The sequence below is a fragment of the Triturus cristatus genome, chromosome 8, assembly GCF_964204655.1.
Source record: "Triturus cristatus chromosome 8, aTriCri1.1, whole genome shotgun sequence".
Lineage (NCBI taxonomy): Eukaryota > Metazoa > Chordata > Amphibia > Caudata > Salamandridae > Triturus > Triturus cristatus.
The window spans coordinates 78616889-78640138 of record NC_140591.1 but is presented as its reverse complement, the minus strand read 5'-3'; the positions used below and the strand labels follow the sequence as shown (position 1 = coordinate 78640138).

Sequence of the window (23250 nt, the reverse complement as noted above, 5' to 3'; positions counted from 1 at the left end):
CATAAAGCTGCGCAGCAGTAATAAATGAATAACACCATGAAACCGACTTTGAATTCTCGCAGTTATAAAGTCTGAACCTTACTTGCTACCCATGGACGCCTAGCAGTCTGCTCCTTGAGGCAGGCAGCTTTCAAAAAGTGGAGGTTATTTGAACGTTTTTTCTGGAAACTAACCTCTACAGATCCACTCAGATATTAACAAAAAACAATGGAAAGCAGTTGATAAATACCTTATTTTTTATTTATATACATAGTACATTTTAAAATAGCATTTAAACTTTCTGCAGAAAAAAACCTACTTCAAATGACATTTAGAGCTTACTGAACTGAAAAGCAAGAGTTTCCTTCGACACCATAGAAGGTTGATGAATTTCGGGACACAAGCCTTAAGTTAGAGGGTGCACGTCTCAATTCTAAATGAAATGCAAGGGACTGTGCTACTGTTAACACCTCAAGGCCCCCAGAAAGATCCCGAGGCTCTGGTACCTATGAGATTACACAGCAGACTTCTGTAAGCAGCAACACAAACCAAAAAAATAATTTAAAAAACACACGCAGACCTGCAGCAAGAGGTGGGCTAAGAAGGTGCATGGTGCAGAAGGCCTACACTGCATGACAAGACATAAAAAGGTATATACATTTTTCACTACAGGGCATGGGAAACAAGCTGCAGGGCATGAGCACCTAGCGTCTGCTGTACAAGATAGAGGTGTCTTCAGCAATTGGGACTGAACACATTTGCAAATACAAAAGGCACAAAGTCGAGCTTTGTTCTCAACAGCCATCAGGCTAACAAGTAAATGGGAGAGGAAGTATGCTGATGGAAAACTGCACATATTCAGGCAATACAAGGTCAGCTCTAGATTACTACCCTCTACGTGGTTTGGTCATTTAACTTGGTTTTGGTTATTCAGATGGACATTAATGCCACGTACCACTTCCTTTTAATTCGGTAGCAAAAAGGATAGGTTTTCCATTACTTAAAACAATCTCTACTTAAGTAAAACTAGTTTTGAATCGGTTATCCCACATTTATTAATAAGGAAAGCAGAACAAACCAAGTAGTCCTGATTCGAGAGTTCAAGTGAATACTGTTCATAAACCCAGGCTGCGAGCACCTCCCGTTCTAACAAGCTGGCATGACCTAGAAGCATAGACGCAAGTACTGTTTCTAGCCAACTGCATACGTCACTCTAGAGGAGCCATTTAAAATCCTAGACACCAACTCCCTCCACCACTCTAGATGGCAATAGATCACAATAAAAATATATACCTGAATGCTCAACTGTGTCTGAAAGTTTACATAGTGCTACCAAATGTGTTCTGAATAAGGGAACATAAGTGTAGACTCATAACCAGACATGGTGACCAATTGGAAGAAAGTCTGGAGTTCTGAAGCAAAATATTGCCTGAGCATGTAAATAAGGAAGCCAGAATGCTGGTTCAATAGCTCGATGACTTGTATATTTCCTGGAACTATAAGAAAACAGCCTGGTTACAACTACTCTGAAAGGATTAAGTAATGAAAAACTACTTGATTCAGACCTGTAAAATGTGTCTTACGAGCAGTCTCAATTGATAACTTAACGGTGTCAGACAGCATAGCAAGAAAGTTGTGTATAGACGGGCAGTGAAAAAATAGTATTATTTTCCATGCCACCTCTTACCGCACTTGGAACACAGACCTACATTCAGAATTCAACAACAAACAATACTTGCTATGGTCTGCAATGCTGTGCTCAAACAGGAGGCCCAATTGAAAACAGAACTTAAACCATTGACCACCATAGGCTGGTATGCAAAAAAGCATAAATGAATGCAAGGGTCTTCATTGTCTCGACATAACGTGCACCTCCAACTCGTTCCCCAATAACACAAAACAGGATACTTGCATCACAAAGAGCCACTTACACATGACTACATGAACGCAGGTAGCAATTAATAGAAAGGACTAACTCCAATATTTTTGGCAATTACATTTTAAGCTCAGTTTCAACAGTTTGGCACAAGTGAGTTAAGATGCATGTTAGTAGTAGGCGCAGTGTTATTCCAGATTTCCATTTGAAATATGGCAAACTATCCCTCTGCATTTACAAACAGGGTTGGGTTATGGATTCAGATATAGAACGGTTATTACAGGACAGAAACAGCAACAATTGGGGTATAAAAGTCCCAAACCTCACAAAGCACCTGTCCATGATGAGATCAGAGGTGTAATAACGTTTGAGGCTTATTACGGAGTGAACATTCACAAAGAAACATTGAAGTGAGTATCAGTAGAAACCAATGGAGAGATTTTAAAGGTCCACGGGCCATCACAATGATGATTTCAAGACCAGGGGGATTCATGAGGATATATTATTAAATAAGACCTACAGATGATGCACACCTGAGTGTACAGCTCAAACAGGAGTGAAAATGGCAAATCACTTTCCATAAGATTGTGGTCAGTGCATAACACCACCACACAACACAACCCAATACTCAAAACAACGACAATAGGAAACTCTGAAGCTGTGGGGTGGATGGTCAAGAGCAGAGGAACAAACTGCTGTACTCGTACTGCATTACCACAGAAGGGAACATGGACAGTCCAGCCAAAGGGCTTCATGCTCCCAACGTGGCCCTAGTTTAATTCTAAGCCAGACAGCTGTGCTCATGATGCATTACCACGGAAGGCAACATGGACAGTACAGCAGAAGGTCTTCCACCTACCAATGCCCCCTCCCCCCCCCAGTTTCATTCTAAGGCAGAACAGACAGCTGTGCTTGTATTGCATTACCATGGAAGGGAGCATGGATAGTCCAGCAAAAGGTCTCACAGCTACCAACGGGTCCGCAAATTAGTTCTAGGGCAGATTACTGTGATTGTACTGCATGACGGGGAAGGGAGCGTTGCATTACACAATTAAAGGAGGCAGCAAATGAGACCAGGCTTGATGTCTTCAGGAGACTTTTCAGGCGGCTGCCGGTGTCAAAATATATAAAATGCAGCGAATTGTCTCCTTGTGAAATACAGGACAATGAAGAACATGTACAAGTAGAATTGTGGAGAACATGGACTGAACATGCCTAGTGTAAGGTATTAGTCACACTACCAGATATCATCTCCTGTGTGCAGAATCCCAACCTCATCCACTGGAGATTCAAAGGTTGGCAGAGTCAGTCTTTCTTCTGAATGCCTGCAACTTTGGAAGTCAATTCAGACCACGTCAAAGGACACTCGCTCACTTTTACTTTCATCCAAGAGACCAAAAGGAGGAGGGAGACATTCTGAGGATAAAACACTCAACTATACCGTAAAAAAAAAAAAACTCTTAGAGGAAGGAATGAGACCCAATGCAGAAGGCATTACAAGGGAGGGGGATCTAGTCCTCTATAAAATAGGCTGACTGGTGGTGTTGAGGTTTAATGTGAATATGTGCACACCGATGCATTCACATCACAGTAACAGACTGATACAAGGAGAAACATATCTGGGGCGGGGGGTACATGGACGACATAAGAATGCAAGAAGTCATAGAATAGCATGGAAAGAAGGTGTGCCATATCAAAATGAATCATGGCTAAAGAAGCCACTTCGCCATAGAGCAACGCTCATTTCCATAGTTGTCAGAAGAAACAGACAAACTCCCACAATGTGATATTTTCCTTAAAAACGGACAAATGAGATACAACTTTCCTGTATGAGTCCACTAACATTGCTCGTGAAGTTAGTGAATTCTCTGAAACAATGACCTACGGTACATTTGCATCGCCGCATATAGAAACTGATTTGATTAGGTATTACCTATGTACATTCACTACATACATGGGCCACCAAAGAGTTAGTCTGTGCTGATTCCCATAACATAACTGTCACATGGCCCCTCTTTATGGGAAGAACAGCCGAGGTTACCTAGTCATTTGAAAGTTTCATTCACAGGCAGAACAGTGCTCTCCAGCAGGATCACAGGCGGTCCTCGTAGGCATGCCGCTGGAGGAAATAAACATTTAGTTATTGCTAGAAATACTGACTATGACTGACCCAAGGCTGGTTCTGATTGAAATATGCAGCACAGAAAGCAATGTGTCAGTCTTCCTTCGTTGGAAGAAAGCAACCCCTAAGTTCCAACAACTCATTATTTGCATCTCTGGTGCACCAAAAGGAAGGCGAACAGAATCTGTAGCCCTTCTGTCCTTCACAAGGAAGATTCAAGTCTTTGCCAGTGAGGGAAGTGTTATTTAGGATCAATTCTTAGGATCAGAAGTGGAAAAAAAAAAAAAAAAGAGGAAGCATGTCAGCTATACATGCAAACGAATGCATAATATAATCGGGAGTGGGTAATCATCTAATGAAACCGTTACTAGCTTCTAAATGTTCATGGTATACCCTATCTGCAAGTGTATGAAGGAAAATTCGTCCATTTCTCTATATATTTGTTTAGCCTAAACTGCACATCATCTCAGTCACTTGGGGGTGAGGAGAGAGAGAGAGAGAGAGAGAGGGAGGGATTCAGTATCATATCCTACTCCAGCCAAACTAAACCGGGTCTCAATCCAGAGTCGTTTTATTTGTGCAGGCAGATATTTATTGTTAGTGGACTTCTTTTCAACACTAGTTATTGCAAACCCCACATATTAAAGTGAATAAAGCCAAGTAAAATCTCCGGTCAATAAGCTTTTTTTATACAAAGAAAAACCTTTCTTTCTTGATCTATTGTGGAACTAGAAAAAGGCAAAAGGCAGCATGGTGACTTAGACAATAAATAGGAATCCATCACTTGGCGAAGATCACAGAACATGTGATGCTCTATGTCCTCGAGTCCAGGGCGCAGTCTACTCCAACCTCGCACCTCAAGTTATGGAACGGCATTGGATTTACATCAGAGCGTTCAAAGTAAAGTAAAACAATATCTATAGTTAGCAACACGGTGGCCATATTTTTTGGAGCCTGTCACACCCAATCAAGAAAAGCATTATAAGAAGAGTCACATAAGAGGTGTGTCATCTTGTGCGGTATCCGATCAATGCTTTTGTCATTTCCCTAACAGCTGTATCGCCGGAAGTGAAGTGCTCTCCCCAAGGGTCTGCTCCCTGCTTCAGCAGATGGAGCTCAAGATAGGTTCTTGCCTTTTAGCAGTTCTCCAATTGCTGGCTCAACTCTGCAGTTCATCTCCTTGGCTTGGGTTATCTCAACCCAGAAGAACCTTCTGCATGCGGCGAGCTGCCTTGCTAGTCTCGTCCTCTGAGTCCGACTCGCTCTGCGAGGTTGAACTGTTGCTGCAGGGAGAAGAGCATTCCGGGGAGCACAGGTAGTGCATCAGGGGGAGCCGATACTTCCCACAGAAATCCACAAACTTGATCTGTCGGACACAACTGTCGAAGTAGACCCCTGCAGGATGGAAAGGACAGGCATTTAGTGAGAAGAAAGTTCATTTTACTAAGACAATGTTTACTGTCTTGGTTGCATCCCCAGTAGTACCCTCTACAGCAACAAAGGACCAGAGATAGAACATAACTGCTAACAGAGTAGCATCGGACAGAGGATCGCAATGCACTCTTGCATGCAAAAGCCTGTTGTGTTCTGTAGCAGGGAAGGTGTTAGTCAACTACCGCTTTCAGCTTAAAACAAGGTTAATGAATTTGTACCCAGAATCTATCTGCACATTAACACATATATATATATATATATATATATATATAAAGTCCAGCTCCAAGAAAGTCCTCTTAAAACAACCCTGCACACTGTCCATCTATGTTCTACCATGACCAACTAGAGTTTGAGCTTAATGTACATCTTGTATGGATTAAACCGACCAATGAACATCCAAAATTGTAAAGATGATGCATGTATGCTGCCCGTTATTGTACCTCTGGAAGATGGCTAATAAGACCCTTGGAGGAGGATGCATGTTCAATGTCAACAAGAACATCTGCAAATAAAAGGTTAGTACCCATTAACAACGGTGTCTCTAAGGGTACCATTTGAACATCTCCTGTAATTAGGCATTAGTACTTTGCTAAAAAGCCTTTAAGTGGGTTTGTAGTAGACAAGCTTTCTCAAAGTTTGATCAACCGGAGCATTCAAACTTGAACTTTGTAGCAGCATGTAGTGCTGACATAAGGGGTGTTAAGCAGTCAACACGTAGAGCCTAAACTAGTGTAAAGTAACAATTGTTATTTACAACACTTTGGTGTGGTTTGGAGTACTGTATAAAAAAAGGAATTTATCATCTACAGGGACAAGATGCAGGAAACCTATAAGCCTCCTTGGCTCAGACAGCACATGCTTACAGAGGTCGTTCATTCCGTTGCTGGACTTGCTCATATTCATTCATATGTCAATCCATTCCAGCTTTACAGTGCTAAATAATATTTAGAAGTATAACCTGCCTTTTTATATAGCACTTCACACCACACTTCTGTCATTTCTGCACACACTAAATAAGGATTATGTTACTTACCCTGTAAGCATCTGCTTGCGACATGTAGTGCTGTAGATTCACATTCTTTGCATACTCCTGCCATCTAGTTTTGGATCCGGATGTGTGCATGGTTTTCTTTGAAGATCTCTTTCGAGTCACAAGTTCGAGTGGCTCCTCCTCTTGGTGATAATGCGTATGGGCATCAACTCCATTGTAAGATTGTTTTTTCGGAGGCAGGTGAGAATGGTGTGTAAAGTAAGTTCAGTAAGGAGATGTCCAATAATTGCATAAAAAATAAGGTAAATGTAACTGCAGCGGTCACAGGTGTCCGGGTAAGTGTGTGGGCGCATGTGAATCTACAGCAGTACATGCCACAAACAGGAACGGACGCCCTCTGGACAGGTTGTGTGTGTTCCACCACTGCAGAGAGCGATGTGTGCGGCTGTCCACCAACACCAGATCCGTAAGTTGTCCTTGGACCTGTTTCCACTGACGCGCTAGGCATTCCTGTAAGGGGCGCATTTGAAGTCTTGCATGAGGTACGATAAAGATGCATGAGGCCATCATTCCTAGGAGTTGCATGAATATCCTTGCTGGGAGGGAGTGCTGCTGTTGAAATTTGGTGATTAGGGCTTGCATACTGGCTATCCTGGCTGGAGTGGGATATGCTAGAGCTCTGGAAGTGTCTATTGTGGCTCCTAGATATTGATGTATGTGGGAGGGCTGAATCTGTGACTTGGTGTAGTTTACTGTGAATCCCAAGTTGTGTAGTAGCTGGATGGTTTGAGGAGTGTGATGAACACAATGTTTGTGAGACTTGGCTTTTATTAGCCAGTCGTCGAGGTATGGGAAGACATGGATTTGTTGTCTTCTAAAGTGGGCTGCTACTACCGCCAGACACTTTGTGAACACCCTGGGCGCAGGGGTCACCCCGAATGGAAGGACTGTGAACTGGTAGTGTTGTCCGTCCACCATGAATCTTAGGTATTTTCTGTGAGCGGGGTGAATGGGAATATGAAAGTAGGCGTCTGAGATCTAGTATGGCAAGAAAGTCGCCTTGTTGAAGTAGTGGAAGGACCTGTTGAAGAGTGATCATGTGGAAATGATCTGACTGTATGTAAAGATTGAGAGGTCTGAGGTAGAGTATTGGCCTGAGGGTGCTGTCCTTTTTGGGGATTAGGAACTACAGCGAGTAAATCCCTGTTTCTTGATGCTGTAAGGGAACTGGTTCTATTGCCTGCTTTTGAAGCAGTGAGAGAACTTCCTGCATTAAGAGAGTGAGATGTTCTGTGGACATTGGACGCTGTTTGGGTGGGGTGGTATAGTGGGTGGGGTTGCTGTAAGTTCCAGGCAGTAACCATACTGGATACTCTGTCTTACCCACTTGTCTGTTGTGACGGAGTTCCAGACAGGCAGGAACTGTGAAAGCCTTCCCCGACCGGAGTGGAATGGTCTGGGGGGAGAGGAGGGAAGTCACTGTTTATTAGCGGGGGAGGTGCAAGTGTTATGGTTACCTTGGCCTCTCCCTTTGTAATTTCCCCTGTATCCTCCTCTAAAATATCCTCTGTTGGGGGATGTTTGTGTTGTGTTTTTGAAAGAAGAGGAGGCAGTGTCTGTTTCCATGTTTTTGGATGCTCCACTATAAAAGGAGCGACGAAAGGAACCACATGTAGATGGACTGTAAGGCTCCCATGGATTTAGCGGTCTGTGTCCTTTTTCATTTTCTCCAGAGTGGTGTCTACAGCCGGTCCAAAAAGCTGTTCCTGATTGAACGGCTGGTTGAGGATGGTGGTTTGTACCCCCTGTTTAGAGCCTGAAATGCGTGGCCAGGCATGTCGTCTGAGTGGCACACTAGTGTTAATGGACCTAGAGGCTGTGTCAGCTGCATCAAGGGCACAGTTGAGTGAGGCGTTGGATATTAATTTGCCTTCCTGAATTAGGTCATTTGCCTGCGTCTTGTACTGATAAGGTAAATGTTGCAATAGGGTTTCTAGTCTGTCACAATGAGCCCTATCATACCTATCAAGTAATGCTTGGGTGTTAGCTATGCGCCAGCGATTGGCTGCTTGGGCAGCAACCCTCTTGCCAGAGGCATCTAGCAACTGATTCCTTATCCGGAGGTGGTGCGTCACCGGAGGTTTGGGAATTGGCGCGCTTCCTAGCTTTAGACACTACTAGTGAGTCTAGGGGTAGCTGCCCTTTGATGTAGGCGGGATCATCGGGGGCAGGTTTGTATTTCTTATCAATCTTAGGATTGAGAATTCTAGCTCTCACTGGGTCTTTGAATAGGTCTGGGGCATGTTTAATGACCCCTTTGAGCATTGGCAGTATTTGGACAGATTTCTGTGACCGTTCAAAAGTGTCTAGGAGGAAATCCTCATCTGCAGGGTCTGATTACATGTGAACGCCATGGTAAGTAGCAGCTCTATTAACAAGCTGCCCAAATCCAATATGGTCATCTGGGGGAGATGGTTTTGTTGGATATGGCTGGGGATCTGGGAGGTCTGTGGGATCTATTGGGTTATTATAACCGTCCCAATCCTCCTGTGATGTGTCCGCATCATTGTCAGGGTCATTGTTGCCTCCCCCTACATCGTCCTCATCATCATCGTGTGGTGGTGGTGTATGTGGTGGAAGTGTTCTAGGCTGTGGAGGTGAGAGAGGTATAGGAGGAAGAACAGGAGGAGGAAGAACAGGAGTAGGAAGAACAGGAGAATAGGGTCTTATAGGTGAAGTGGCAGAGTCTTTTTTCTTCAGAGGCACTAGGAGTGTCTATTTTGTCCAGCTTCCTCTTCTTGTGTGGCACAGCGTCCACACGTCCTGTTTTGGGGTCAATATGGAGTTTTCTGTTTGGGATCGGCAGGATCTGGTTGAAAAAGTCCCCCAACCCATAACTGCTTTCTGCGCAGACTTTTTCGGGTCCGGACGGGGTCGAGATTTGTGCTCAGAGGCCTTAAGAGTTGTTTTAGAGTCCTTTGGCTTGGCTATGGAGACTGAAAGTCTCGGTTCCGAATGGTTTGGTTTCGGATCCGAAGGTTTTTCTTTCGGCTTCGAAGTGGTCGGAGCCGATTTCTTTTTGGGAGTAGGTTGTTCTCCTGGCTTCGGTGCTGAACGCACTTTGGGGACAGGAATATGCGGTTTGCTCGGTCCCGAGCTACCGGAAGGCTTGTCCTTTGTCTTCGGAGTTGAGCCCGAGGGCGAGGCTTCTGAAGTTGGTGTTCGGTCGCGACTGGGGCCAGCAGGCGATATCTTGACCAGGGCCTTCTTTTTTTCGGGTGGAGTGGGGATGGGGGCAGTTGTACTCACTCGTTGACCAGGAGTGATGTGGTCGAAGTCTGAGTCGTCTGCTTTGGACATGATTTCCAGATCTTCGGAATCTTCCTCGGGGACATCTGGGCTTTCGTCGAAGATGTCATCTGGTGCCGGAGCTGTTCTCTGGGCCATGATGCGTCATCGAGCCCGGCGATCACGGATGGTCTTTTTCGATCGAAAGGAGGCGCAGGCCTGGTAATTGTTCTCGTCATGTTCTGGCGAGAGACACAGGTTACAGACCTTGTGATGGAATTTTTGCTCCACACTGGGGGCATTTTTTGAATGGAGTCCTTTCCATGAGCTGTATTTCCAAACGGCGTTGATAGGCCCAGCGGCCCGCGTCGAAGATCGGAATCGAGTAGTTGAGATGCGCGAAGATCAAGCAATCGAAAACAATACCGGAGAGTTCTAGAGAGCTTGCGCTTCGAAAAAGTTTGAAAAGCAAAGGTTCTCAAACCAGAGCGCAAAAGTTACATCCAAACCCAATGGCGGAAAAAAACAATCTGAGGATGGAGTCGATGCCCATGCGCACTATCATCCAAGAAAGAAGTCACCTATCTCGCGACTACAAAAGACTTCTTCCAAGACAACAACAAGGTACAAGCATCCGAGCCCAACACCAGATGGCGATCTAATGCACAGTGTACGATCTGCAGCTCATATGCCTCAAACAATGTTTTATACTGCGGCATTAAATGGATTAATTTGTTTAGTGTGACAGTAACAAACAAATATTTTCCATGTAGCTGAATAGCATGCCCTTTTGCTAGGTCTACGAGCTTCTTTGAGAATGGCCATACATTGAGGTGGGAGATTGAGGTAGTAAAATTCTATGACCTCAGGAGCCATATCGCTAGGTTGAGTGTCTTGGGATCTTGGTGCCAGATTTCTCAATGGTTCAGCGTGAGAATGTCTGGCCTGTTGGGAAGTTTCTAGTGAGGTTTTACTGCCCAGTAGTGTTGTAAACCATGGCTGTCTGGCCCATGTGAGAACCAGAAACGGAAGGAAAGAGGTGGAAAAGCGCAGGCAAATACCCTTCACCAATTCATCCATAGAACATTGCCCTTGGATAGTGGGTGTAGGAACTTGGAGGCAAAGTTTGGGCATTTTGCATTGTTTGCGAACAAATCTATTTTTGGAAAGCCCCATTTATAGAAGTAGGGTGAGGAGGACTTGGAGGTGGAGTTCCCCTTCGTGGACTTCTTGACGCATCCTGAGGATGTCCGCAAAATCGCTGTCTGTTCCCGGGAGATGTTCAGCTAACAGATGAATGTTGTGATGTAAAGCCCAGTGCCAAATGGTCTGATACATGTGAGAGAGCTGTGGAGAGTGTGTCTCTCCCTCTTTCTGTAGATAGTACATGGTTATATTGTCCATCTGGACTAGGACAACCTTGCCGATTAGGTATGGTAGGAATGCTTTCAATGCTAGAAGAACAGCTTGAAGCTCTAGGTAGTTGATATGAAGAGCTTGCTGCTTGGAATCCCAAAGGCTCTGGACTGCGAGGTCTTGTACGTGTGAATCGCAGCATGTGAGGGATGCATCCGTTGTCAGTGTGATGTGGGGAACAGGGTCTAGAATAGGTTGTTGGTGTTCCACCGTTGCAGAGAGTGATGAGTGCGGCTGTTTATCAACACTAGATCTTGTAATTGACCCAGTGATTGAGACCACTGTTGTGCTAGGCATTCCTGCAACAGGTGCGTGCGTAGCCATGCATGGGGTATTATGGCAACGCATCCATCATGTCCAGGAGCCACATGATTGTCCTTACTGTGACCTGCTGATTGGGTTGAAATTGGGAATTGAAAATTTTGAATTCTTGCTGTATTGGGATAAGCTAATCCGATTTGTGAATTGAGAATAGCGCTCAGATACGGGTGAATTTGTTGAGGTTGAAGGTGAAATTTTGTTAATTTGATGCTGAAACCTAACTGATGAAGCTGATCTATCATGGCTTGAAGGTGTTGCTGGCATAGACTGCGAGTACTGTCGTTGATGAGCCAGTTGTCCAGATAGGGAAAGACATGGATGTTTTGTCTCTGCAGATGTACTGCTACAACTGCTAGGCACTTAGTGAATACCCGAGGGGCAGTAGTGAACCCAAAAGCTAGGATGTTGAATTGGTAGTGTTTTCCAGCGATCACAAATTGTAGGTATTTGCAATAGGCTGGGTGTATTGGAATTTGGAAACAGAAGTCCTTGAGAACAAGGGCTACAAGAAAGTCGCCATGTTGGAGAAGTGGGATCATGTCTTGGAGTGTGACCATATGAAATCGCTCTGACACGTAGTAGTGGTTTGGGCCGTAAAGATTAATCCTTTTTGGGGATTAGGGAGTATACCCCTGACCCTTGGTGGTGTAGATAGACTGGTTCTAAAGCTTCTTTGGGAAGTAGAGCTTGAACTTCCTGTTTGAGCAGTGTTTGATGTTCCAGTGATAGCCTGTGGGTGTGAGGTGGATTGTTTGGAGGTGTGCTGATGAGCTCCAGATTGGCTAATGTCCTACACCCACTCGTCAGATGTTATTGACTGCCATGTGGGTAGAAAATGTTGTATACGACCACAGACAGGTGTTTAATAGTCAAGGGGGAAGGTGAGGCAGTCACGTTGTTGGTGGGGGTTTCGTCGCATGGGGAAGCACCTTTGCCTCTACCTGTGGTATTGTTGCCCCTTTAGGAGCATTTGTAGTAATCTCTGTTGGAGGAGTACTGATTTTGGCTCAATGTTAAGAGGTGGAGGCTTCTGGAGTTGTGCTTTTTGGAGCCCCCACGATAGCTGGAGCAGCAAAAGGAGGCCTGAGGTGTAGATGTCTCGCCGTTTGTGTTTTTTAAAATTTTCTCTAGAGCCTCATCGACTTGGGGCCCAAAGATGTTCCTTATCAAAGGGTACATTTAGGAGAATTTGTTGTACCTCTGGCTTGAAGCCAGAAATATGCAGCCAATCATGGTGGCAGAGCAGGATGCTAGTGTTAATTACTTGTGCCGCTGTGTCAGAAGAGTATAGGGCACAAAACAGAGGTGTTAGATATAAGTTTGCCCTCTGCAACAAGTCCTTGTCCCCTTTTCCTGTGGTCTTCTGGGAGATGTTGGAGGAGCAACTCCATTTAGTCCCAGTGGGCACGGCCATACCTGGCCAGCGAACCCTGTAGTTGGCGATCCCCAATGGTTTGCAGATTGGGCTGCCACCCTTTTCCCTGTTGCATCAGTGAGTTTGATTTCCTTGTCAGTGGGGGGGCATCACTGCTAGCTTGAGAGTTTGCTCTTTTACGAGCACGAGTGACTACTAGCGAGTTAGGTGGTACCAGTCCTCTTAATATATATATGGGATCTGAGAAAGATGGTTTGTAGTTTTTTTCTTCTTTTGAAATTGACCATGCGTGGTCTTATAGGAGCCATAACAGGGTCTTTGAAAAGGTCATCCGTATGACGCAACATACCCTTCAGCATAGTAATGTATTGGGTGCCCTTATGTGTAGATAATTACGTTTCGAAAAGGAAATCCTCTTCTAGAGGTTCTCTATGTAGTTGGGTGTCATGAAAAGTTGTGGCCCTCCCTATTATCGCCTAATATGTGGTGAAATCATCAGGAGGTGACGGACGTGCAGGATTTAGGTCAGGATCAGTATCCCCTAAAGGGTCCACATCGTATGCGTTGCAGGGGTAATAATGTGGTGGTGTTCCAAATGTGTCATCCCCTGCATTGTGTCCACCTATGTCACCACTGGGGGAACCCTGAGGTGAGAAGTCTTGGAGATACTCAACAAACTGTGGTGCAGATGGTTAATCTGGTGGAGGTGGTGATGGATGTGGTAGAGGACTAGTTGCTTTGTCCTTTTTTGGTGGAGTAGGTAAATCAATTGACTCTTTAAAAGACCGCAGTCTTTTTAATGATGGCAGTGTTGTAGCTGGAGGCCTTGTGAGGATGCATCCAGTCTGAGGCTGAATCTGGATCTGCCTTTGTTTAGCGTCCACTTTCTCCTGTAGTTTACGGAGAACTGGTTTGTCTGGACTTCTGGCTATCTTTTTCGGAGTCATTCTGGAAGCGTTCGGGTCCGAGCCATGTTTGTGTTTCGGCGCCATAGTTCAGCTTGGTGCTGAAGCGGAAGATGTGGCAGGTCAGCTCGGCACCGATGGGCGGGTAGGTGCCAGAGTTGTCTGTGCCGAGCCGGAAGGCAGGGCTTCTGAACCAGCCGCTCGATGCGGACCCTGGCCATGAGGAAGTGGTGGTCGAAGGCCTCTTGTTCTAGATGGGTTGTGTGTGTCTTTTTAAGTGTTCAACACAGGGGTGAGGGGTAGGGGCTTCACTACTCACTGCTTCGGCCTCCAGTTTGGAGTCAGTTACCTCAAAGTAGAGTTTGTGTTCGGATTCAGAACTGTGTTCAATAGAGAGTGCCTCTTCTTCCGCTACGGAAAATTGTGGGTGGTGTTCTTCTGCACTGAAGAGTTCGGAAGTGTCTTCACTGCTCCTCAGCTGCATCTTGGGCTGGTGTGCTAGATGCTTCCGAGTGTCTTCAAGCGGAAAGAGTGACAGGCCTCGCAATCCACCTCCTGTGTACAGGTGACAAACACAGGTTACAGACCTGATGTTAGCCAGTTCGTGGGTATCTGCGTGGCAGTGGGGCACAAAAGGGAAGGCATCCGTTCCATTGCTAGAAGGTCCTTTTATAGAGGACGTGGTGGATATAGAGTTCAAAGGCCCCAAAGGGAGAGGCCCTGAAGGGGCCAAACAAGAAGCATGTCGACTCAACAAGTGATTGCCCCTTAATATACAGAGTAGTAAAGTGCGATCGAACACAATACCGATGCAGGTTAGAGTGGATTGGGAACCGAAGAGCGATCCAGAACAACCTCGATCTGTAGTGCAAGTACACATGTCCGAACCGGAAGGGGAAAGAAAACAATATAGGAATGGAATCGATGCCCATGTGCATTATCACCAAGACGAGGATTCAGTCGCACTCGTGACTCGAAAGACTCCTTCGTAGAAGAATTACTTGCACACATCCGGATCCAACATTAGATTGCAGGAGTATGCAAAGCATGTATATCTACAGCCACACATGCCTCAAACCAGACGTTACTATTTCTCAATATAAGGAAATCACTGGGACAGTCTCTTTCCATAATTCTTTCTATAATTCAGCACTATGACCTTTTGATCACCACAGTTAACCGAGCCATGCCCTGGCATATTTGGTAGTGAAGGGGCTAAAAGAAGGAAGGGCCTTCCCAAATTAAGATCATACAATAGAACAAACCACCCTTTCGGCTATGGGTTGATCCGCAGCCAGTTTCCTGAGTGAGGCACCTCCAATGCCGTACATGCCTATGAGTGTAGGCAGACATGTTTATACACTGCAGGGAAAGCAAGGATTCATCCAAATTTCAAAAGGGGGGGGGAACTATAGGCTCGGTAATGGGAAGAAAGTATGGATGCCAGTGATTTACAATCTCAAAGTCCTTATGGACTTTAACATTTGTGCAAAGTACTATCAGCTGAGTCAATCAGTTAATGAGGTTAGAAAAGGCAAATAACCTCTATGCAGCATGATTCAGGAGTGGAACAAAAACTTCTCCTGTCACTTTATTTTCCAGCATGATCCAGTGGAAGGATTCCCGCTTCGATGTCCAGCCTGCCCATTAACTATGTGCCCCCTAAACTAGTACCCATGTGTAGTTTCTGCCAATTCTGGCATGAGCATGGAAAAGCCTAACCATGTGAGCGCTTGGTTTGGTGTTGAGAGGGAGGGAGAAACTGAACTAAAAACTTAGCACAAGGATATTGTATATGGTTGTTTGCACTCTAGAGGTTCTTTGAATGCAACAAAATAGAATAAGGAAGACAGAAGCCAAAATCGTCAAGAAGGAATTATTCCATACTCTTAGGTTTGGGTGCCATGCTGCAGTCTCACTATGCCTGACTGGGGAAGACAGCATGAGCCAAACCAGCCATCAAGGAAACAGGCTGCCAGAACTTCCATGTCAAAAGCTGAACCTTCTGAGAGAAAATAAAGTCAGTGAGTGGTCGCTCAAATACCTTCCTGACACATTCCTGCAATGGGAACTGGTGCAGCTTTAGCTCTGGTGGAACTGACCAAATCGTTAGAGTTTGTTTAACTCTTCACACAAACTTTATATATATAGTAGATAAAAACAAATGGGGAATTCTAACTTTGTTGCCAGAAGTGAGAACACTATAGGATTATAAAAAGAAGATCCAATTTCCAAACGTCAGTCACTCTTTCAAGGTACAACTTGAAGGTCATGAAATTATTTAAGCTGCCAAAAGTCACATTAAGCAATAAAACATGGTTTTGTCTGGGGACAAAACTGGCTTAGAGGGCAAGCCAAAGTCCTAAGAGAATCTTTGGAATGAAAGAGTGGCTGTTCTCTGCTCCTCTGTGTCTTTATGGAAAAGACCAGGTCTTTTGTGGAAAGGGTTTGAAGCTCTGCCATCGTTCAGAATGTTATAGCAACTTGAAAGGGAGCTATTCTATTTAACAGGTGAGCAGATCCCAACAAAAAAAAGGATCTTTACTTGCAACATTGGTCTGTTAACCCCTTCAGCACGGCGCGGATTACCGCGCTGTGCTGAAGGTTCTATTGCGCGGGCGGGGCCATGACAGAGCGGTTCCGTCATACGCACAGCGCAACCAATGCGCAGGACGGAACCGCTCCGTCATGCGCATCGAAGGGGTTAAGAGTATTTGTACATTTACATCCGCCAAAAGAAAAAAAATTCTCCTGGGCTATGAAGTTAAACAGCAAAAGCAGCCAGGTATGTCACAAATGTTAAGGTATCATTTAAAAAATGTTAAGGTATCATTTAAATGTGCTACAATACGTTAAGACTGTAATCTGGGGCCCAAAAGCAAATGAGGAACTATCTGCCTTATACTGACACTAGTGGAGTCTTTTTGGGCTGTATGCATGACAGTACTGTCTGGGTCTGAGAAACCTAGGTTTGCAAATACTATTTCTAAAGCACAGCAATATCAGGATGTCCGGAGAGCCGTCTGCCTAAGGAGATCTGGGATCCAATGAAGCTTCAAGAATTTGTTAGTGGAGAGGCAGGATCAGGTCTTTACTTTCTGGACATTTCTGTGAAGCAGGTGGGGAAAGGTACAGAGGAATTTGTTCTGACCAATTGAGATGAAGAGCATACACCAGGCAATTCTCTCTTTCACCCAGGCAAGATTCAAGTAAGAGGTGGTGCTGGGGGAACAGATCAATCTGAGGAAGCCCTCTCTTGTTATAGCCAGACCACAATATCCGCCGATTTATATGCCATTTATGAGGAGTTGGGTATCCCCTGCTCAAGTTCTACACTTGCATACTGCTTTTCTCCTTTAGATGAAAAGCCAAAAGAAAGATGCTGCCATGCATCATTTTGTTCCATAGCTGAACACTCAGCTGAAAAAGTGAGTGCATTAGCTCAACTTGCTGAACTGTAAAATTACTGAAGTTTGCCTGCAAGGACTCTGACAACTTTTCCTGCAGAAGGGAAAGAAATTACATTAGCCCCAGAAATGCAGCTTGTAGCATCCATGGGGGTTTTATTTCCTAAACTGACCACAGTCCCCATGTGTTCGACGTCAGTAGGGTGCCTTCCAGCTATACTGACGGGAGTCAGATATCAATTATTTGTTTGACTGAAGGCTGAAAGGACTTGCCTTAAACATTTGACTCCTGAAGACAATATGATCTATAATATTGTTAGACATTGTGCTGCAAGTTTTAGAGTTGGTTGCAATGAAGCATTCGAGAGAGTTGTAATGCTCTTGTTTTCAGCTAGCCAAGAGAGACTCACTACATGAATGCATGAAGTCACGAGACCCAAGAACTCTGAAACTACCAAGGGCAAATCTGGGATAGAGCACAAGTGGGTGACTGTGTATCACCCTCCCCCTCCTTGGCAAAAGAGGTTTTTTATACAGCAGGGCCTTGAATAAACCAATGCTTTCAGCAAGGACTAGCTCTGAACTTCTCCATGTTTATGACGAGTCATTGACAGGGCAGCAAGTCGTACATCAGCTGAAGATTCTTGAAGCGAATAATAAGCCAGTTGTCAAAGTAAGGGTACTAGTCTTCGTCTGGACTTTGAGGAGACTGTGTACAAGCCCATAGAGGCAGCTTCCAGGCACAGTACACAGCTGGTGGTTGTGTCTTCTCCAAGACCCAAGAACAAGACCTAGTACCTGGAGCAGCTCTAGTCTGGGTTCCAGAGGAAGGATCTGTGCTGCTCAGTTCAAGGAAAAGAGCTACCATGTGAAGATTAGGATCAACACGCAGTCCTGCTAACTGAAAGCCTTGGAGGAAGTTGTGAGAAAATGAGACACATAGGGAGTCACGTGGATTCTGCAAACCAGCTGGCAAAAAACAACCAATAACCCAAACAAAAACACACGGGGCAAGGCGCCATGACTTCAAGAAGCCACAGACGACTTTAGGGATTAGGAGAATGCACAGTGCCCAACATCTCCTGCACTAAGAGTACTACTGAGGTTGCATTCCTTAACACTACAGCCCAGAAGACTTAGAAGGCTTTGCCTTTTCCCATGAGGTAGTCATTTTCATGTTTTACGTGCTCATGCATGCTGCTCAGGTTCTCTCTGTTGTCTCAAAACTCGCTGATGTGTATTTCTTCTTTTATAACTGCTTGAAATGATCTATTAAGATCAGTTTAAAACAGAGAACTGGTTCCAGAAGAAACAGGGTAACCTGACAGATGAGCAGAGCTTCTTCAATTTACAAGACTGACTAGGGATTTAGAAGGGTTACTTTAGAAACTAAACCCAGAAGCTGTCTCAAAAGACATTTGAACACTTAAATTTATAGTGCTATAAATGACATAAGTACACATCATAAAAGAGTGCTCAGAATAAGCCCTTATGGTGTATATTTTCTGAAAGGTCCAGTGCCACAAATCTCAAGTGACTAGTCTCAAATATGTATATACAAGGTCAGCGCAAGCATATGGAAAGGAGCTAACATGGGGATGCGCAAACACCCCAGAAGTGAATAAGTAAACAAAAAACAAACAAAAAAACGTGTTTCCACCCAGCAACGTATGGGACTATGGAAGATAAAACTGGAGTTACGTTCTATTGTAAACATATGATCATAAAGGTGGAAACACGCGTTCATCCTCCATAATAATACATTCTTTGGGGGAAGCTGAAGAGCAACCGACTAAAGAGCTTGACATTTGTGGCTGAAAGTAACACATTTTCAGAACTAGTTAGCCATGTGGGGGAAATAAATGTGCCGCAGGTCACAAAAACATATCCTTGTGTATCCGAGGTCCCTATTCAATAGTCCAAAAATCTCAAATTTAAAGTGTGAGGAAGTGGTCACCCAAAGGCCATTAACATGGCCAAGTCATGAGGGCAAGAGGAGACCTCAAATCCGACCATGGCAGAAAGACAACATGCAAGGCACTAGTTCAGACTGCAGGATGAAATAGATTGGAATGACGCTTCCTTTGAGACACAGATTAGTTGCCCACAACAATGTTCAAACCACGGGACAGGCTACCTAAGCAGCAAAGGTCCTGGAAGGTAAACTATCCACCCACTGGAAGCCACATTTAACAAAAAGGACATCAGTAGGTTGCACAACATGCAACATGAAAAGTGACCTTATGCCAGAGACGGAGAAGATAGGAGAGGAGAGACAGAATTAACTCAGAATCTAGGTCCAAGACATACATATGAGTGGGCTCTTGGTGGAGGCAGGATTTTAATTGGAAACAACAGTTTGCATCACAGCGGCTAAAGGGAAAACCACGGGTGCCAGTGTCCTAGTTTTTCTGGACCTTTTTCACCACAGTCAACAGGAGGTGGTAAGGGACCTCACTGGAGATCGGCAGTAATGATGGAACAAAACAGTAGTGACTAATGGACAAGAAGGTCAAAGCCAAACAGAAAAATCAATGCTCAATATCCTGGCAGCAAGGCAGGACTCACTTCGCTGTGGTGTAATAAGGGACTACATAGACAAAAGAGATGCAAATCCTCCAGCCTGTACTCTGAGGTTCAAATTTTACAAGCATGATGCTGCCTAAGCACATACAACACGGATAGACAATTCAAAGAAAAACGAAGTCACGCATGTACGTAGGAAAAGGGAGCCGGGGGAAGGACTGTGCAGAAGGCCTGCAAGGCGTTTCACCCTCCTTACTAATTGATTCTCACTGATTCCATCAGGGGGAAAACCCTAATACTTATAACTCTCACTGAATTAATAAAGAGCGGCGCCCTAATATCAATACTTCTCACTGATTCCACCAAGAGCGGTGCCCCAATACTAATAATTCTCACTTATTCCTTCAAGAGCAGCACCCTAATATTCATACTTCTCTCTGATTCCTTCAAGAGCGGCGCCCTACTATTAATACTTCTCTCTGATTCCATCGGGGGGGTTGGGGGGAGGAAAGGGGGGGGTTGGGGGGAGGAAAGTGGGGGTGAGGGGGGGGGGGGGGGTTGAGAAGTGTGCCCAAATATTCTCACTGACTCCATCAAGAGCGGTGCCCCAATACTAATAATTCTCTCTGATACCTTCAGGAGCGGCGCCCTCATTTTTATACATGTCTCAGATTCCTTCAAGAGCAGCGCCCAAATATTAATTCTCACTTATTCCTTCAAGAGTGGTGCCCCAATATTAATAGTTCTCACAGATTTCTTCAAGAGCGGCGCCCTAATATTAATAATTCTCACTATTCCTTCAAGAGAGGCATCCCAATGTTAATAATTCTCACTGATTCCATCAAGAGCGGCGCCTTAATATTAATAATTCTCACTGATTCCTTCAACAGCGGCGCCCTAATAATAATTCTCACAGACTCCATCAAGAGCTGCGCCTTAATATTAATAATTCTCACTAATTCCTTCATTCAAGAGCAGCCCCCTAATGTTAATAATTTTCACTGATTCCTATCAAGAGCGGCACCTTAATATTAATAATTCTCACAGATTCCTTCAAGAGCGTCGCCCTAATGTTAATAATTCTCACTGATTTCATCAATGGCGCCGTCCTAATGCTAATAATTGGCTGCTTTCTGAAATCAGACTTCTAAATTAAAAACGACACCTGTAGGAAGTGGATTCTCTGCTAGAAAATAAAAACACATGTCCCCTCACCACATCAGAGGGAGTTGTGATGCATTGTTGGCATGATAGAAATTCATGATATCAAAAGCAAGAAAGACCGCTAAGACACAGCGGGACTAACTCATCTCCATTTTGATAGGTCCTTGGCCTTTGGATAAGTTTTCCTACAGTTTGATATTTTGTGCAATAATCTAGCAAGTTATCGTTCGTTGCGAAGTGCTATAAAGGGAATAAATAAGTCACAGTCTATGATTGCTTGAGAAAGCATTAATGGGGTAGAGCATGCTGTCTGCAAGGATAGTTAACGGTCTGCAGTATATGTTTTGATGTAGCTAGGGTTGGATGTGTGTTGATGTGCAGAATACGCGAGGCAGCGAAAGAGGACACTAGTGGACCGGGGCTGCCCGGACTCCAATCGACTACCCTACCCTGCCTGTCTCTATCTCATATTCTCTCTCCTGTACAGGGACAAAGCCCTGGGTGCCAAAAATGAATGTCTGTGCCCCCTAACTGCAGCGGCTCTGCAATAAATTTAGCACTCAACTTGGGCAAGGTGCAGGTCATTAAAGGTCTCCAGTTGACTCTGGACAAGGATTGACAATTGAAGGGCTTCCTCTGCTCCCCTCGTTGTGAGATACTTAGCATGGAGTGCATGTAGATTGCCTACTCATTGGTCACTGAGGCAAGTACGAAAGTGAGCACTTTCCGTCGAAATCCCACTACTTTTGAGGAATCCAACATGCTGAAGGGAAAGGCCAGCCACCAAAAGCAGTCAACACTTCTTAAGTGACACACAACTATTGACAAGCACAGAAAGAGGAGCCAAGGGGAGGCACTCACCTGCACACTTAGGGTTGGGACATTTACTGGCGAGCTTCAGATAATGTACAAGGTTATCCGGAAGGTCACAGAGAGCATAGGGGATGTTCCGGCTCTTGATGGTGCGGCCCGCCAGCTCAAGAAGGCTTGGTGGGGCATAGACGAGGTCTCTAACAAAGCGCACAACAAGTGGGTTCCCACGTAGACTCAGCTCCTGTAACTGCACTAGGCTGAGGATCTCCCGGGGCAAATAGCTGAGTAAGTTATTGTGCAGACTTAGAGAACGCAGTGAATGCACCCTGAGAAAATATAAAAGGTACACAAAAGAACAAGTCAATCAAATTAAAAAAACAAATACCCAAGAACAAAAGCAAAAAAGTCACGGGAAATATATAGGCACATTAGCAGCTTATATTAATGCAGAGAACACATTTTAATGTTTTTGCTCCAGAAAAAATGCATGTTTAAAGGTAGAAAACAGAAGGGAGAAAGACCTTGAGATACGAAGATGCTCGCCTGACTCTGGCTGCAAGAGAAAACATCATGTTTAGCCATCAATGGGTTTCCCGGGTAATAATCCTTGGGGCAGCAGCCACTCCTACTTTGGGTGAACTCCCCTCCATTGCATTTCAGAAAAGGTTATCAAACCTCTGGCCCTACTCTTGAAATTAGCCATCCCCCTTCCTCCCTTGTGCCCCTCCTCCTTTTCCCCATGCCCCGCTGGCTTTCCCCACTACCCACCCTTCCCTCCTAGAGCCATATTACAAATAGTGCCCGGGGTGGGGGAGCTTTACGGGAGGTCAGGGGGAAATGCAGCGGGCATATGCGCTCCCTTTTTCCACTCCGGACGCACTATAGTACTAAAGAATGGGCCGTAGACGCTTGGGCGGATAATACAGATACATATGTGTCAGTGCTATCTTCAGAGAGGGTTCTCTCGTTTATATGGGGGATTTGGTCCAATACAACTGCGGGAATCACTTGGACTCTTTGCCCGCGCTATATAATGGTTGGGGGGCACAGGGGCAAACATTCCCTTAGAAGGCGGCGCACTCTCATTACGCCCCTGAGGCAACCCATGTTTAGGCTGAAAAGGGGCCCCATGGTCACTTAACCAACCTGCAGAGGGATCTCTCTCCCCTCTTCAAAGTGCTGGATGGTAGCCACCTTCACTCAGAAACACAGAGCGCCTTGAACCAGCCGCTCTATATTTCAATAAATCGGCTGCGCAAGCTCGGATGCCCTGGGGGAAGCGCATTCATTGTAAAAGGGCGCACTGTCCCGGTCTGCGCCTGACCCACCGGTTCAAACTCAAGCAAAGACAGTGCACCCTTTGGCTATAACGGGCCGTGGCGGATTCCCATTAGGCCTGCAGGGACTGTTATCCTTTCATGTCCTAATAACAAAACGACTGTGTCTATTGAAGACTCCCTGCCTTTAATACAGTCCTCTTTATTCCCATGCCAAATGAAGGCAGGGTAGCAAGGACGTTTATTACAGTCCTTCCGTTATGTCATAGAAATGGAAGTAGGAATATAATAAAAGCTTCCATTTGCAGCACACAAACCTGTATAGTAAAATCCATCTCCAGAGGCATTTGCAAAGG

The 23250-nt window shown here is 45.0% G+C and overlaps 1 protein-coding gene across 1 annotated transcript in view; it reads right to left on the bottom strand.

Moving 5' to 3' along the window:
* Positions 1-218: 218 nt before the first annotated feature.
* The window catches only part of LRRC58 (leucine rich repeat containing 58), a 48554-nt gene continuing 25522 nt past the window's right edge, over positions 219-23250 (bottom strand). The window contains exons 3-4 of the mRNA XM_085621047.1: positions 21666-21943; positions 219-5372 (exon numbers count right to left, since the gene is read on the bottom strand). Coding sequence (XP_085477173.1) covers positions 5173-5372; positions 21666-21943 — 478 coding nt within the window. The 3' untranslated portion in view covers positions 219-5172. The remainder of the gene's footprint in view (positions 5373-21665; positions 21944-23250) is intronic.